Source organism: Hippoglossus stenolepis, chromosome 5, assembly GCF_022539355.2.
Source record: "Hippoglossus stenolepis isolate QCI-W04-F060 chromosome 5, HSTE1.2, whole genome shotgun sequence".
Classification (NCBI taxonomy): Eukaryota; Metazoa; Chordata; class Actinopteri; order Pleuronectiformes; family Pleuronectidae; genus Hippoglossus; species Hippoglossus stenolepis.
The window spans coordinates 6899377-6917437 of record NC_061487.1 but is presented as its reverse complement, the minus strand read 5'-3'; the positions used below and the strand labels follow the sequence as shown (position 1 = coordinate 6917437).

Here is an 18061-nt window from a genome sequence, read left to right as displayed (position 1 = left end):
CTTTGATTTGAAATAGCTCCCTCCGGCCTGTTTTCTGTTAGTTCACGTTACCTGTGTTGTCATTACAATCGAAAACCTGAGTTTCAAAATAAACTAAACAACTTTAATTATGTTGCCTCCTCTTCCCTAGCGAGCTGGGTCTGTCAGTGTGCGTTCTGAAGATTATAAGATAAAAAGTCAGTTAAATCTGTTATTATGTCTGGGATCTGCCACGTTTTTTAAAATCGGTCAAGAGTTGAAAATCCTCTAGTGTGCAGCCGGCTTAACATGCAATACATTACCATTATTACTACGCTATGAAGGAATATAACCATATAAGGCAGGAATGAAAGTAAAAAAAACAAATAAATAAATCAGTGCAGTAAAGGCATGCTGTCAATAGTGGAGGTTGTCTCACCTCCTACACTACCTCTGATGTTTAGAGCTGGTGAAGGTCACTGTTGTGCTAAACCAGTTTCTCTGTTTTCAGTAATATGTACTTAGTAGCCCGCCTGCACGGCTAAATAGAGCATATACATGTGGGTTGGCTACGCTAGCTGGCTTCCATAAATATAACAGTAAAAAGGGGCCTACCAAACATTAAACTTTGTAAAGGCCCAAACGGTTAAATAACTGGAAAGAAGTAAAAAATAAATAAAACTGTGTCACCATGACATGCTGCCGTCAGTATTTCAGTCCGACCTGAACTCTGAGCTGTAGTGTCCCTTGGATGTCAATCGCTGAAAAACAGAACATTCCCATTAGCTTCGTGTGTTATGGGTCATTCAGATCTTAAGTCGTTATTAAAGCTGAACGTCAGCAGGTTAAATATTTAAAGTGGAATTTTAAAACAAAAAGAAACAAGGATTTAGAGTGAAAGCATAAAAGACATGTGTTGCTGTCCAAATACCTCTGGATCTGACTGCTGTTACTCAATAGTTAATCAATAAAGCCGTGGCGGGCCTTCAAGTCGCCGCTCTTCCCCACAACCCCGGCTCCCACCCACTTCCACTTTACTGAAAGTGAATGAACCTTTTGTCAGGTCTGACAGACGGTCCTGCAGCACTGACAGCTCCCCCTGTCCTGTATTAGCCTAATTGTGAGGGGGTTCATCTATCAAGTAGCCTCGTAGTTGAACTGATGAGTGGTGGACAACAATCACAACAAGGTTTTTAGATTTGTAGGTTTAGCTCCAGACTCGTGCGTCAATATTAGGTAATAAAGAGGTAATAAAAAAACCAAAGGCACCGAAAATGTCTATTCAGGTGAAGAAATAACTTTCAGCCTGAATGCAGTGGGTGTGTTGTGATGCATGTGTGTGTGATGGAGCTTATTCTGGGATATAACATGTCATTGTTTATCTGGACAAAAGGCAAAAATCATTATTTTAGGAAATTAGCTGGCAGTTATTCAACCAAGCGAGCGATTTGCCTCCATTTGTCTGCTTTAATTGTGTTTGCTCCGTTTTATCCACTCTGTAAATGAGCCTGTTTGGACCTTCTCTCATAAGCTCATCACAAACTTTAGTGTGAGCTTTTCTCTCTGTCTGGGGAATAAAGGAAAGGAAATATTTAACCTCCAGGTTTCTGGACACAAATCAAATTCCAGTTGTTTAAGTAGCTCCAGACTAAATATACAAATTAGAGGGAGATAATGTTCTACTTAATCTCACACTCAAAGATTTTAAGATGAACAATTCGTGGCCTCGTAGAGCTGCTGGCTGTGGACTGGTAGATAAAATTGCCCTGATTAGTCATAGACTGCACAGAGTTCAGTGTAAATTTTCATTGTTTCTGTTCCTTTGCTGCACTTTTATCAGCCAGTAGCAGGGGCGGATCCAGATGGGGGCACTGACCCCTACTGACATCTGATGGGTCCCTTAAGTGCCCCTGTCCTGTCCCTAGTCTTTAAAATAAAATTGTCATTCACTAACAATAAAACAATAAATATGACTTTGAACACTTAATTTGTTAAGAATTTAGGATTCAAATTCGACTCGAAACAGCGTCATTTACACCCTGTTTTTAGCCTGATCTCCGCTCATGGAAGTAGCGATGCAACCGCACTGCACCCTGCACGTACCCTTGTGTGAGTGCGAACGCGGTGGCATGTGTGGAGGCATGTTATGTTTTTTTTTCTGCCGTTTTTTTTACGTCTGAAGAAGAGGTCACCAGTTACTTCAATTGTATTGGATTTAGCCCCGAAACTCCTAAAGTGTTTTGTGGACTGTTGGTGTGGAATTTTCATTTTTTGGTGAACTATCCCTTTTAATGTTCACCTCACTGAATCAGGAATTGCGTATGGATGTTGGACATATAAATGGCCCCTCTGTGTATATTGTGGCCCCTTTATGGCCCCTGCTTTAGACGAATCCTAGATCCTCCTCCTGGCCTGTCGAGGTGATGTATCGTCAGCATGAAAGTTTGAGCTTAGGGTTTATTTTTAACCCTGAGTGATTGAGTTGATTCGCTGCAGATTCTTCTCGACTGAGCTGGCACCACCGCTGACACTTAAAAAAAAAAAAAAAAAGGTGGCGGCTGGTGCATTGCTACTTTTCCTTTCTTTCACCATCTACCAAATGAGCTGTCTAAACCAGAGAGTCAAAGTGGAGCTGACGTGGAAACAGGCTGTAGGACACAGACAGAAAAGAAGATGTGGCTTTGCTGCCTGCTCACAGATTGAAGTGGCACAGATCCTCAGACGCTCCATAGTAAAATGGCAGTGAGGCAGTTGATTTGATTATGAGTCATTGGGCGAGATTTAAAAGCAAAGTTGATTGATCAGCTGGTGGGAGAGAGAGAGAAAGAGAGAAAGAGTCGGAGGAGAGCAGCTGACAGACCTGAGATCCCTCCTCCCTTCTCCTCCCTTCTCCTCCCTTCTCCTCCCTTCTCCTCCTCTCTAGATGGGCTATGTTTCTTCATCCCTTTCTTTATTTTCCTCCATCACTTATTTCTATTATCTCATCCTTGTCTTTTTTCTACCCTTATCTAACCTCTCTCTCTCTCTCTCTCTCTCTCTCTCTCTCTCTCTCTCTCTCTCTCTCTCTCTCTCTCTCTCTCTGTGTGTGTGTGACATAAATCACTGTGTGTGTTCCTTATTGATCAGAGCTGCTCCAACATGCAGGTCCAGTACAGGGGGTTCTTGTTCTCTTTCTTGTTTTCTGTTAGCAGCAAACATGGAGCAGCAGCAGCAGCAGCAGCAGCAGCAGCAGCACAGCGATGGTAGTGACTATTCAACGTGACGAGCGTGTTGGCTTCGTCCGTTTGTGTCTCAGCTGCTTTAGGTTCAGCTGGACGCTGCTCAGTCTTGCATGCAGCAGCAACAGTTTCCTCCTTGGTCATGTTGGTGTGTTAGTGGGAGACCCTGCACCAGATCTCAGACAAACTGCAGAAACAAATTAGAAGTATTCAACTATTTATTATTACTATTATAATTTGTTACCTCCCTGGAAGTTATGTTTTCACCCCTTTCCATTACGACCCATGTTTATGCAAAAACTCCTGAATGGATTACTGTGAAGCTGGCTGAAGGATGTGGTATGGGTCAGGGAAGGTGCTGATTCGGATCACGGGACAGAATCAGGATTTTCTTTTTATCACTTTCTCTGAAGGTGTCTCTCAGATGTTTTTCAACATTTTCGCCAGAGAATAATTAATGGGTGTTGATGAAAGAAATCAGTCATATTTATGGAAGTGTTTCCTAGTGTGTGATATTTAGTGCAGCTTGATTGGATTTAAGGAGACTGTTGGAGGTGAACTGAGTGACATTATATTAATGTGTTAATGGCTTCATTAATATTTACAGTACCAAGGATGTGAAATTGTTTTCTTGTATGTGACTGTGGCTGTTAAAATATATGAATGAATAACACAACACAACACAAAATAACACAACATAACACAACATAATCCTTTATAAGTCCCACAATGGCGAAATCTGCCATACAGCAGTAATCATGTAGTATGAACACAAAGAAATGTAAAATATAGAAAAAGATATTGAACATTTGTTAAATATTTGAAATTGCACCAATAGAAAATGAATATTGCACAGTGTGAGTGAGTGTGAGTCAGATAAATAAGTGTTCTACATGGTTCAGTCTTACAGCATCACGAAGGAAACACCTACGACTCCTTTAGATACTGTGGGTGTCTCAGTCTGTCACTGAAGGAGCTGCCCAGTGCTGTGATGGTGACGACCATGAGGAATTACTAGCAGCTTTTTCTGACTTCTTTCTGAAGGTAAAGAGCAACTTAGAAACACCAGATTCTTATTGTTATTCTTTTTAAATGAGCACCTGCGGCGTATCACGCTGATACCAGCTGGAAGAGATCAGGTGGTGTGTTCTGTGACGTAAGAGGAGCACCTTTCACTCTGCTCCAGATGTTTTAAGACACACCCAAAAGTAGAGAATAAAAGGAGAAACTGCTTATAAGTCAACTTTTTATATTATTTAGGTCGTTGAAAATCCCATTTAAAAACAGAATGTAGTTTCACTTTAAGTGTTAAGTGTTTAAGTGTTTAAATCAGGAATCTTCTTTGTCATTTTACAGTCGCTACAGTGAAAGAAACCTGCCCGTCACTTCAGTCTTCACTCCTTTTCCCTGAGACAGCCTCATTGCTGTTCTGGATAATTGTACTGCACAAACTTCTCAAGCTCTGTTACTTTACATTATTAACGCTCATCACAGCCGGTTGTGCGAGCTGACATTGTGACGAGACATCATCTGATGCATATCTCGCTGATTAAAATGTCCTTTAGCTGAATATGCAGTGTAGGGAGATGGTCCTTTCAGGTCTGGTGAGGACTCCCTGCAGCGACTGTGAGATAAACCCAAAGCAGTGTGAGGGCTGACATTATGTGGGCATGAAGACGACACATCAGTGGTTTACCTTGAAACAGCGTGGTAATGAGCTGTAAACTGAAAGAAAGTGTCACATTTAAAGGAGAAACTGGTTGTGATGTAAATTACCGACATATGTTGATGCCATGTAATAAGACATCCTGGTTAAAAGGTTTAGACCAGCTGCCTCTTCAGCTTAGTAATTGCAACAGAGAAAAAAAGAGTGTATGAAGGTTGAAGTTGATGCGTCCCCTGAAGCTGGCATCTCCTCCTCCGTTTATTACACAAAGTGCTTCTATTAAACCATCTCCCTTATCACACAACACTTGTGCAGAGATTTGATGTGCTGGATGGTGGAAGGGAAGATGAGGAGAAGAGAGGATAATTAGCAGCAGAGGCAGATCCCTGTGTATCCCCCTCTGTCGAGGGCAGAGTGCAGGTCTGGTCTGCACATGAGTGAATACCCACGAGAGTCTTTTGCATTGATGATTTTTTGAATTAATTTTTTTATTGCGTAAACCCGCTTTATATTTTGACATTCCAAAGAGATTTGGGAGTTGTGTGTTTGCTCATGTGTGACCCTCTGAAATCTGTGCTTACCCATATTTTACCGTCTCTGTGCAGATCTGTGGAAATGTTCTTCCAACCCTTTAAACTGGCTGAACCCTTTTTTTGGATCTTGATCCTTTTAAGAACAGTTGCAAAAGTGGTTGTTTTATATATAAATAAAATAATTGACTGTGTCTGGTTCTGCAAGTTTTTACTTCCAGTTAATGAGGTATTTTTTTCTCTCTCCACAGTCGCCAAAGTGCATTGTGGGAACTGTTGGGTTTCTCTATAATTTTTAAGTCTTGACCTTCTATGTAAAGTGCCTTTAGATAATATATATTATGATCTGGCACTACACAAATAAAATTGAATTGAACTGACTTACATTGCAAGTCTTACTTCACATTCTGCCTTAGATTCTGTGTCGTCATGAGATAAAAACTTCAGCTTAACAAGGCATTTGACTCCAGTTTAGCATTGCTCTCAGTGTACTTAGACACTGAGACACATAGATTGACTTACAGCTCGGGACGAAGACAACTAAATACTGAACAAATAACATAAATACATGTATATCCACATATTTGTTTGGGATCATCAATATTATTTTGGGATTTATGGATTATTGCAGCTGTTTTTCATCTGTAGTCCCTGAACAGATGTTACAAAGTCATCATCAGTGCGACGCAACATAGAAATTGGATGACAAATTGGTGTGTGGCTGATCTTTATTTGTAGTCTCTAGTGCCTGAATGTTGAGACTGCAAGAGCATCAAATGTAATTCAGAAGTAGAAAAATGTAAAAACAGACAAGGCCTTACCACAGACAATATCAAAGTACTGATATTAGATACATTCTAAAGACAACTGTTGGAGTGGATGAAGTGGAACTTGAGTTTGGCTACATCCATGCTACAATGCTTTTATTTTAAAGTGGCATTTTCAAACTAAAACTGTCTCTTGTGTTTTGGCTCCGAATCTGTTTTCATCCCTGTCCACACCAACACACCCGGAAACACATATCGCCTGACTGCTCACACACACTTGATATGTGTATGTCGGTGTAAACAGGAAGCACGTGGTTGTAAGTTGCAGAAAGAGCTATAGGCTACAAACAAGAAGGAGCAATGGCGATTAAAGTAAAATGCAGACAGGGTCAGCCAAGCCGAGGCTGGTGCCAGTTGTGATTGGGTCATGTGACAGGAGCCTGATGAATCAGCGAAGGTTGCAGCGTGACGGAAAAGACCCAATCAGCAAACGTGTGTGAGTGTTTACATCATCGTTTCCAAACATCTTTGTTTGCCCATCCAGACCAAAACGCAGCCGCGCACTTTTCAAACTAAAACGGGGCCAGCAGCGATTCAAAACTTCTCAGTTTTAATGTCTCTAAAACTCTGGAGTGCAGTGTCTGTAGCAGAGTTAATGCATTTTTAAAAGAAAACTGGTTAGTATGGATGTAGCCGAGGACTTACAGCCTCGTGGGTTTATGTCAGACATAAAAGCTTGGGAACCACTGTGTGAGAAGATAACCGCATCTTTATGACTTCCAAATTCTGTAAATCCACAGGCATCGCATTCAGATTAACAGACTTTACGAAGCTGAAGTGTCCAAACAAAATGTGTGTGCCTCCTTGTTTTCAAATGTATTTCTATTTCAGGCAACTTGGACTTGATGTTGGTGTTGAACCCACTGAGGCTCCAGAGCGCCCACGCTAATTATTTACTAAATCTGTCAGACATTGTCTTACTCACTCTCTCTCTACTATCGTCCCTCCCCTCTCCCTTGTAAGCTTCCTCCGGACCTCCTCTACACTCGTATGTTACCTCGAGCAGGGCCGAGCTGATCCGAGCCGTGCTGAGTAAGCGGGTGGAGCGGGGAGGGGGGGTGACCAGAGCTTCCCTCTCTGCCACAGATTCCCCCATGCTTTGCTAATGGCACATCAGCAGCTGTCAATGGGCCCTGCACTGCGTCAGCTACTTTAATTGGCCTGCTTGGCTGTAGTCTGCAAAGCGCTCAGCAGAATTGAGTGAACACCACCCCCACCCCACACACACACACACACACACACACACACACACACACACACACACACACACACACACACACACACACACACACACACACACACACACACACACACTGCTTTCTCTATATCATTAGTATAATGCTCCCGTTTTCCCCGAGCTGCTGAGATATGTGGAGATTCCTCTGAGTGGGGGAAGGAGGAGGGGAGGAATGAGTCACCCGCCAGCGAGCGTCTTTTTTGTTTTTCAGTTAGTGGAGGCAGAGAGAGGGGTGCAGGGGAATGTTGTTCTCCTCTGTCTCTGCAATAGAAAACTGCTATTTCATGGGAACGAAAACTGAATTGATTTCTTATTGTGAACTAAACAAACCAAACGGCTGCATGAGCATCAAGTACAATCACAGTGAGTTCACACTGAATCACTGCCTCTACTATAGTCTACTGTGACCTCAAATGCAAAATACAATTTCTCAATTCATTTTCATTTCATCTATTCAAAAACATTATTTTTTCCCCAGCCATGTCCAAGACCTAAAAACCTAAAGACCTCTGGACTCTGGTGAGACAGTTGTGTGACCCGTGTGCCAGAAACCTTGATGTAGTTGAGGAATGTCGAACCTAATTCATTAATTGATTTTTTTTTTTTAAAAGGCCTCTTATCATATTCCAGCTTGCAAAAACAATTTAATAACTTGTAGTTACCTTCATTCTTTTTCTCTCAGTATGAATAATCCTATGTTTTTGACCTCTCTAACCCAGGAGGATTTGAGTTATAATACCGAGTCCCCATTTCTTTATTTGAGTTAGGATGCTAGAAAGATAAGAACCGGAGGAAAGTACATAATGTCTCAGCAAGAGAACACTCTGACTTCTTTGGAGACATCTTGAGGAGACACAACAATGGACGAGCCAAGGTTCAGATATTTGTCAGATTTGGTGATGGCAATACGACTGTATACTTGTTAACCTTCTGTCCGTCTGGTCTCCCTGATGCATCTGGTATTGATGGTACTTCTGCTGAAGATGTAATCCGTCTGTAGAAAAAACATAATTCCTTCCCCCTGCAAGATTTCCCCCATTGTTGGTTCATGACTGAAACACAACATATTGTTTTCTTATATGAGCTTCTATAATCTTCCTGACATCAACTTCTTGTGGTTTAACAAATACCGGGTGTTCTCTCCAATAAGTGATGGTGGAACCATATTTACACAGCTATAGTGTATCAGAACTTCTCAGGGTGTGTGTCAAGGTGAAAGTCTGAGCAAACATAGTCTGACTTTAACCCTGGAGGCTGCGTTTCACATTGTCCTCCCACCATCAGCTAAGACTGGATTATTTTAACCACGACATCCTGACCAGTAAAAACCTCAACACCGGGCTGCAAAGCAGTGGACCTGGATCTGAACAGCACTTTAAATAATGCTTCTTGATAAATCGTTGGTTGAAATAAACATCTGAATGTTTGCCCTCTGTTGGTCCCTGTGTAGAAATGTTAAAATGTATCATGAGCCCTGACCTTCCTTGTTATGCATGCCTGTCAATGTGCATGTACCCTGTTCATGTACATGTATTTTATCTTGAACCTTGCAATGGATGACAGGAGCTACTAGTGTCCCATGGTGCATTTTGGCCCTGCGGCTCAGAGCAGGTTAAATCAACATGGTTATTCTGATTCATGTTGAAGGAAAACGATTCAGATCTGGATGTTACAAGATGATTTTTCATGTCTTTAATAAAAAGCTCCTTCAGTTTTATTTTCAATATATTTTAGAGGAAAATTTGCTCAAACTTTATTCTGCATGATCACACAAATTGCCATTTTGAGTGAAGTCTATAATTTTCTTTTACACATTTCCCATGTTGTCCCTTGTCAGATTTTGCTCTGTTACAGCCTTTGACATTAAAGCCACTTGAACAGATTATCGTCTGGATGTTTTTTTGCAGGCTGGCTGCAGCACCATGTCCTCGGCTCAAAGTGGCGATATATCAGGCTACCATCAGAGCGGTGAGTGGACAGCGCTGCACGTCACACACAGTTTCCAGCACAGCCCTGATCTCTGCATGAATCCCTGTGTCGATGAATGCTTGTCAGTTACGTTTTTTACCCACGCTGTTGGGTGGTTGTGTGTGTGTGTGTGTGTGTGTGTGTGTGTGTGTGTGTGTGTGTGTGTGTGTGTGTGTGTGTGTGTGTGTGTGTGTGTGTGTGTGTGTGTGTGTGTCTGTGTCTGCTCTCGGGTTTATTTGACAGCTGGTGTCGCCCTTAAACGCAAGATTTACAACTCCTCTGTCCTCATCTGTTGCTGAAGGCCGTCGGTGTTACAAAACATTTGGACTTGCCCCATAATTGACTTATCTCTGGTGTTTGAAAGTGGAGATAAAGCTGTCAGAGTGCTCCCACAGATGCAATTCATCTGGAGGAAGACGGCTCAGTACGAGCCTCCTCTTCAATGTAACGTGAGAAACTCTGACGTTGAATTCAGAGCAGCGTTCCAATTTGTCTCTCAGGTTTTTTCCCAAACCATTATCTGATTGACATTACACTTTTTAAACCTGACGATCACCTAAAGCCACAACTCACTGCTAAATGAGGAGTCTCGACACAAGCGGCTGAGCTCAGTGACTGTGAGCTTGTTAAGGCTCCTGCTGGTCTTGACATAAAAAGCCTTTTCTAAACAATCTTTACTGTGCTCAGTGATCAAACTCTGCCTATAAATACAGACACCGTTATGACGCCAAGCTGTGAGCTGCATGTCGCTGATGAAATGGAAACGCATAAGGAGAGATCACAGCTCGTTCTGTCTGTTTCAGTGGTGCGTAACCCGCCCGGCTGGGAGGTGGGCATCTACCTGGTGGGCTTCCTCGTGCTGCTGGGTGTGGCTGGGCTCAACATCTGGAAGCTGTGGAAGTCTGGCACCTTCCCCACGCCGTCGCCCTTCCCCAACTTCGACTATCGGTACCTGCAAGAGAAATATGGAACTTCCTTCTCAGAAGTCAGACAAAAGGTACGGGTACTTGTACCTTTTGTAATATGTACTTACATAGAAATACACATATAGCTGTATGGACGAGGACAACAACAACAACAACAACAAAATATGTTAAAGAAAGGTAAAAAGATGTGAAAAGAAAGTAGGAGAATATACAATATAGTAGAAAGACTAATGACAACCCCATGAAATTATACACCATGAGTGTATGTACACAAGTCAACTGGGTCTGTATGTTGTCAGTGTTGTGCACAAAAGATGCCGTGTATGTCTAAAAGCAGGGAGCTGAGGGGTTTTGTGAAGTTGGGGTTTCATCACCTGGAGCTGTGATGAACAAACATGTCTGCAAGGTCTTCTTTCTGAGCTGCAGCAGCTGGTTTGTGAAAGCTTCCTGTGGCTGAAGGTTCAAATTCACTTCAGCACCACCTTCAGAGTCTTGGCCCTCAATATCCGTAGGATATGATAACAAGTGTAAAATAAAGTAGTTTCAGAGACACGGAAACCGCGACATTACTTCAACAAAAGGACAATTTCATACAATTGAGGTAAAGCTAATAAGAAGAATTTATTTTCAGCTCTCCCAGCCATATGGAGCTCTATATAGAGTTTCAGCTGTCAATCATGACGTTTCATTCCGTTTTAATTGCGACCAATAACTAATTAAAACCAAACTTAGAAAAAATAGCACATAACGCTAATAATACTAACAAACCTCAAATGACAGAAACTGACTTTGTGAAAAATGTATTTGACATGTCCCCTCACATAGAGGAAGCAGGGTTTCTGACCTATGCTGCAGCCAACCATCAGGGGGCGGTCAAGATGTTTTGACCAACACTGTTCTGTTTTGTTAACTTGCTGCTTTCATTGTGTTGCTTTTGGCCAACACCTGAGATACTCCACACCTACTCACCACAAAGACACAACAAGATGGTGGACATAGTGCAGCATGTACAAGCTGAAGAGTCCGATTTTGACCACGAGAGTCGGTACAGACCCAGATAAATGAGTTATTGCAGGTTTATTGTTAATAAAGAAGTGGCCTTGGTGAGCTCATAGTGCAGAACAGACAGCATTGACCTTACTGAACTTACTAATAAAACCAGCATATAAGTCAAATTGAAGTTTGAAGATGACAAGTTGTTTGCCTACTAAGTCCTACGTTTTAAACACACAGTAAAATGTTTTTGGAGCTAAGGAAAAAAAAAGAAAAAAAACCTCACTTGACTACATTTTTGTGTCTTGTTATGAAATGGTCTGAATTACAAAAATAACAACAACAAAAACAAAACCATTCAACCATGCAGCCTAACTTCTCACTGAAATATGATCCAGTTGCAGACAAGCAGAGAAGGTAACAGGAAGTTTTTGATTTCCGCACCCCCCCCTAACTTTAAAATGGTTTTTGGTCCAGAGAGTGGCGGCCAACAACCACCGGAGGACCTCCACCACCTCCAGCCGAAAACCCAGCCTGGCCCTCGGCGAAACCCCGGATTGCTTCAGGGACCTGGGCCACCTGGAGCTGATGAGCAGGGAGCTGGACCCGACCGGCATGGCCCAACTCAACCGCTCCATCTCCACCGACTCGCTCAGCTCCATCTCCTCCATCGCCAACAACTTCGGCCACGACTATACGGTGGGCCAGTTGGAGGTGACGCTGGAGTTTGAACCGCCCAGGCAGCCGGGCCAGGGGATGGGGATGCTCCACATCACCCTGCACCAGGGGAAGGACCTGCTGGAGAAGGAGGAGGGAGACTTCCCTGGCTGCTTCATCAGAGTCTCCCTGGGGCCAGAGGAGCAAAATGTGGGAGTCACACGGGTGAGGAGGTGGTTTTGTTCTTGTCTTTTTGTGTTTATATGTGATGTCTTCAAAATTATAAGAAAAAAAATCTGTAAGTAATACAATTGTTTCTCTTAGAAATTGACCTTAGAAATAGTCACAATCAAAAAATGACTTTCAACCACATTGATTCATCTGAATATGACACACGTTAGAAAATGTTTCCTGTGTTTCCTGGTGGATATAACCGTCCATGCATCAGTTATAAAGTTATATGGGTTATAAGTTAGTTATGAAATATAGGTAATAATAAGGTAAGGCACCCAATGGAGAGTTTGGCCACTCTATAGATCAGTGTTAGTTGGTATCAAGCATGTGTACAGTGACATACACGTGCATGTGGGTGATACAACACAGATACCACACAGATTTCCGCCAATGGTTTTAAACTGTTACAGTGACGTGCAGATCGCGGTAACACACATGTAATATTCACCAGCAGGATTTAGAGAGATATGAGAAGAAGAAGACTGCTGGTGTTTAAATAATCAGCTTTGCAAGTGTTTTATGTCGAAAATCAATTCAGCTCATTTGTTAGACCTCAAGGATTCACATAATGTATTGTGGTGGCAAACACTGAATGTAAAAGTAAGTTATGTTTGAATAAATAACCACAGGGCACCTTTAAAGGGAAGTTCCTCACAGCTGGACTGACACTGTCTGTGTCTTAGGGCTGCAACGTATCATATTTGGATTATTGTATTATAGTGACGATAAGAGTTGTATTGAAGTTGGTGCTGCCGTTGCAAGGAGCAGATCACTTTCTGTTATATCAACTTGATCATAACAGTATAAAGTGATTTTCACAAATAACACAGATAAAGAATCATAGGACCTGTTCAGATCACATGGGACAGATGTCTGAGTTTGGCTGTTAAGCACTAGCAACATGGCTAGAGCCGTAAATAACTCCTTTCTATGGTAAAGGCAAAGTAAAGCACCTGGTTGTGTAACTAAGTGGTTAGGTTTTGTTTTTTACAGATCTTACCGTCCCCATCAGTCTCCTTACCGTTCCTCTCCATGTGCCTGACGTCAGGGATGTGCATGAGATTGAGCTTTGTCGATGTTCAACGACTAGTCCGGCAATTTAGTGAATGCCAAGTTCACTTTGGTTTTACCTTGGTTTCTAACACTCTCTGTCTCTCTTTTGCCAGGGTTCTTTTAATTTTGCCGGTTTCCACAGTTACTGTAGTTGTTCCACCCTGCGTTGTTTCTACAAACTGTGGAATGCTCCTGTTTTAGTTGCACAATGGCCTTTATTGTCCCATTATCTTTCTTGCAGGGTGGCAGACAGAAGTGCATAGAGAAATCGAAATCTTTTCAGTGTGGTTTAAAGTGGTGCACTGGCATTTGTCAAACCTGGAGCCAAAAAAGTGACAGTAGCCCTGAGCCCCAAAGGAAACAGAAAAACACTCACTTTTGAGAATCGGTTATTTGGACAAACGCCTCCAGCAGTTTATCTAATTGTCAAAATTGATCAACTAATAAATCTTAGCACCTTTCAGCACTGTATGTGTTTTTCTAAGCGTTACAGCATTTTTAAAGATAGATGGATTTATGTTAATGTCAAGTAAAGGCAATCCAATTTATACAGTGAATCTTCATATGAGGGACTTCCAACACATCACCCATAGACAAGCAGACTTCCTATAGTGAAGGTGGAAACGAAAGAAACAGCTTCTCAGACAGGAAATCTGCAGTTACGCCGTAGTGATTGAACTTCGACAAAAGGACTGAAGACAGTCGCGTCTGAAACATTCTCCCTCGTGGTGACGCTTCGGCTCGATTGAACTGTGGTTAAGATTTTAGCCCTGGGTGAAGTTTCGACAGCGATACGTCCCGCGGGGTGAGAGACTTGATCCTGCAGCTCGATGAGCCCAATCCTCTCCTGTCTGACATGAGAGCCTGTTTCATGTGGTTGAGCAGTGAGGCCCCCTGGGGGCTGAATGTACAAAGCGATGTAAATTTTGTTGAAGATTTTACCTTCATCTGGAGTGCATGTGATGAACTCTCAGTGGTTTGAGATGGAACATTTTAGGTTATAATGATCGGATGTGTTTTGTTCAAAGTTTAAAATGACCAATGCTGCAGGACACAACATAAATGAGTTTAGATTAGATAATAGTGTTGGCTGATATAACGATATATTCACTATGAGACAGTTTCAGATTTTTCCTCCATAATATCCTGTTAATACCTCTGGGTGTATAATTAGACTCCGTGGACAGTTCTTCAAGTCAATGAACCACATACTGTGATGAAGTGCATTGATTTTTCTGGAATCTTATTTTCTGAATTTGTGAAAAACAGATATTTCTGTCTGGTTACATTCAAACTGTTTCTTATATAATATTTATCCCTGAAAATATGTGAGTATGTATATGTATATGTATATATATATATCAGTATATACATTCTGACATGTAGATATTTTGAAATTTAGGATGTTGCACACATTGAATGTGTGCAAAATAAGATAAAAGATGAACATAATCAAAATCAAAATACTCACTGGAACTGAGTTCATATTTCTTTATCTTCAGTTAAATATATTTTTTTAAACACTCAAGTTTAGAATAGCATTTTAATTATATTTTATTTTATTTACATTTGTTATTTTACTTTGGTATTAAAGAGCATCTTTTTAAAGCTAATATCTTTATTTTATTGCTCTGTGAATCAGTTTTAAACATTATTTATTGAGAATTTATCCATCTTCTAATTATTATTGTTATAATTATTACGTAATGATTTACCAATCAAGTCCAAACATTAAAGTTACAATCTCATAACTTTTACAATAAAAAATGTATTTAAATTGAAAATGTACATTCATTATTTTCATATGTGTTCTTATTTCTTTATGACGCATATCTTTTAAAGTTTTAAAAGATATAAAAGCTATTATCTTAATTGTTACATTTTCTACTGAACCAATTTCCTAAAGTGCTCTTCTGTACGGTGGAGTGACTGTGAGGAAAAGAACAGAGCGTCACTCCTCCATCTGCTCCACCTGCCGCTGGCCTCCTGCTCTCGGCTCCACGCTGCCAGAGCTTTCTCTGATTCCTGCCTGGCTGTGCTGTGGGTTGACGGCGCCTCGTGTGTGTGTGCCTGTCGCTTTGTACAGTTTGTGCAGGGCTGACAGGGACAAACACACACACTCATCGGGGCTCCGCTCACCTGAGCATGTTGATGGTAACACTGGGTGTAATAAGAAAGGGAAGCAGCCTCTCTCACTGGCTCTCTCTTTAATGCTGACGACCAAAGGAAATGCTTACATCAGCTCCACTCGCCCTGCTGGTCAAGCCAGCTTTTTTTTTTCTCTCCCTCTCTCTGCCTTTGTTTTCTTGTGCTCTCTCTCTCGCTCACTTTCACCCCCAGCTCCTCGGTTTATTCCTTTCACTCACCTTTCCTTTCTCATTTTCACCCTCATCCCCTTTTCTTCCTTCTCATTTATTTGCTGTCACTGCTTCTTGATTTTGTTTTGCCTGTAATAATGCTCATGCCAGTCTTCATTCTCTCTGTCGCTGTCTCCTGTGGAAATCACGCTCCCATCTTCACACACATGCCATCCTCTCTCTCTCTCTCTCTCTCTCTCTCTCTCTCTCTCTCTCTCTATTTTCATTGCCTCATTTTCACCACACACATCACCTTTGTTATCCCCCTGGCGATAGGGCGAATAATGAAGACAGACAGTCTCATATTATGGAAGGAGCGAGAGATACCTCTTTGGATGCTTTATATCTTCATGTACATACTGTATTTGCACAGCAGCAGCAGCAGCAGGGCTCTATACTGGATGCTGTAGGTGTTGGATGTATGATTGTGTTGATATTCAGACGTTTTATATGAGGTGCAAACCATGGTCGGCCTCACGCAGGCTGATTTGTGGATGCTGTACTCTGAATTCACAACTCTCCTTCGGTTCAGGCAGATATTATTTTCCTATTCATCAATAACATCTTCCGGTGACCTTGCATCGCAGCAGCTTTTGTTCGTGTGTAAATTATCAGAAAGATTCCTCCTTGTATTTCACACTTCAAGAATATACACTGGTGTGAGAAAAAAAAAATGCTATTATTAAATCCACTCCCCTCTACGCATGTACTAGTTGCCTGGTAACTTCCCTCCGCTTTGAAAGCCCCCCTGTTTCCACGTGGGCTTCAGCATCTGACGGTTGAACTCAGCATCAGACACCAAGTTGGTGTTGGTCACTGTGGCTGAATAACTGAGTCTCTCACTTGTATCTGTAGGAGTCGTGGTGTGCTCTGCTGGTCAAACTGCCGTCAGACTGGGGTTTTTTCATTGTAAAAATAGCAACAGTGACTTGTGACGTGATTCTGCTTGGTTTTGATGTGGGCTGCTGAAAAAAAACACACAAGATGTTACTTATGCCTCACAAATGAGGATATAGCAGGAAAAGTGAAGGAATAGTTTTGGGAATCCCAAATGCAAATATAATGAATGTACATATAACATATGTCTTCCCTGTTGTAGTTTCAAGCCATTTGGTCAATGATTCCAGGTTTTCAGCTAATACTTCAAGCTTTGCTGTCATTGCAAAGAAGAAGCTCCAAAGACAGTTTGGCATCAAGCCTGAAAGTGCAAACGGTAGCTAAGTGCATTAGGGTGAGATGTGCACAGAATGAACACTGAGCCGATATGGAGTATATGTGCTATTGAATTGATGTAACTTTAATATTAGTTGGAACACTCTACGGATTTCCTCTGAGATACCTGACAATGACCGTCCATAGCACACACTGCCAAGAGTGTTATAGGGACTATTTCTTCAGGAGAGAGTAGTTCAGAACAAAAAAATAAAAAAGTTCACCTTCACTGTTTGGGAATCGGCAGAAAAAAAAGTTTGTGAGAAACTGATATTTTAACACCTCGAGCCACATGGAGTTAGGTGATATAGAATACTTTGTTGTTGTTTTTTTGGTAAAGTAGTTGAAGATGATACAGTACACATTTAATCGTACATTTGGTTTCAGGGCAGTGTCTTCTCCTCCTCTTTTTATTTTTTACATGTATTGTACTGTCTGCTGTCAGCCCTGAGTGTAGGTTACACCGTAGGTATCCAAGCATCCTCTTCTCTCCACTTCGAAATGACCATTTCTTTTTTTTAAGTTGTCTTAAAAAACTACCTGCAGACCTGCTTTCTTTGGGGTCGTCTGTATGTGATACCTTGGTGATGGATTCATTCAGCCTGCTTGAACCAGAGGTTTTTCCACAGTTGAGTGAGTTATCATGTCATAAATAGAAAGTGTATTGTCCTTGTGTGGCTCTGAGTGAGTCAGGGAGAGGATGAGGAGAGGAACATATGTTGCAGCCTACACCACATCTTTTCTTAGAAACTTGTTTGATTCATCTCGAAAACAACAAGACATTTTGTGCTTGTGGTTTTGGTTCCTCTGTGTTTACGTCATGTGTTTTCTACCTATGAGGGCCTGGTCCAGCCATTGTTATGAATTACAGTCCAACATTTCTCTGCCTCCCACAGGTCCAGACCAATGCATTCACCGTGATTTTTGTCGAGCGCTTCTCCATCCCCATGGAATCGTCCAATTTGGATGAGTACAGCTTGCTATTCGCCGCGTTTGGCATCGACGCTGACGAGAGGAACATCAGCGCAGGAGTGGCAGATCTCAAGCTGTCAGACCTGGACCTGTCCATCAGACCCTTCAACGCGTGGCTCTACCTTCAAGATGTCAATAAGGTGAATTTCAATACTGACATGTGTCATAATGTGCAAGTTGATATGACACAAGGAAAGACAGAAGTATGGGTTTTAAAGTACGACCACGTCATTTGAACGTGTCTAAATACTGT

At 41.7% G+C, this 18061-nt stretch overlaps 1 protein-coding gene across 1 annotated transcript in view; it reads left to right on the top strand.

Moving 5' to 3' along the window:
• Positions 1-18061, top strand: part of syt12 (synaptotagmin XII) — a 28275-nt gene that overhangs the window by 4822 nt on the left and 5392 nt on the right. The window contains exons 2-5 of the mRNA XM_035156895.2: positions 9344-9404; positions 10208-10401; positions 11801-12205; positions 17733-17948. Coding sequence (XP_035012786.2) covers positions 9359-9404; positions 10208-10401; positions 11801-12205; positions 17733-17948 — 861 coding nt within the window. The 5' untranslated portion in view covers positions 9344-9358. The remainder of the gene's footprint in view (positions 1-9343; positions 9405-10207; positions 10402-11800; positions 12206-17732; positions 17949-18061) is intronic.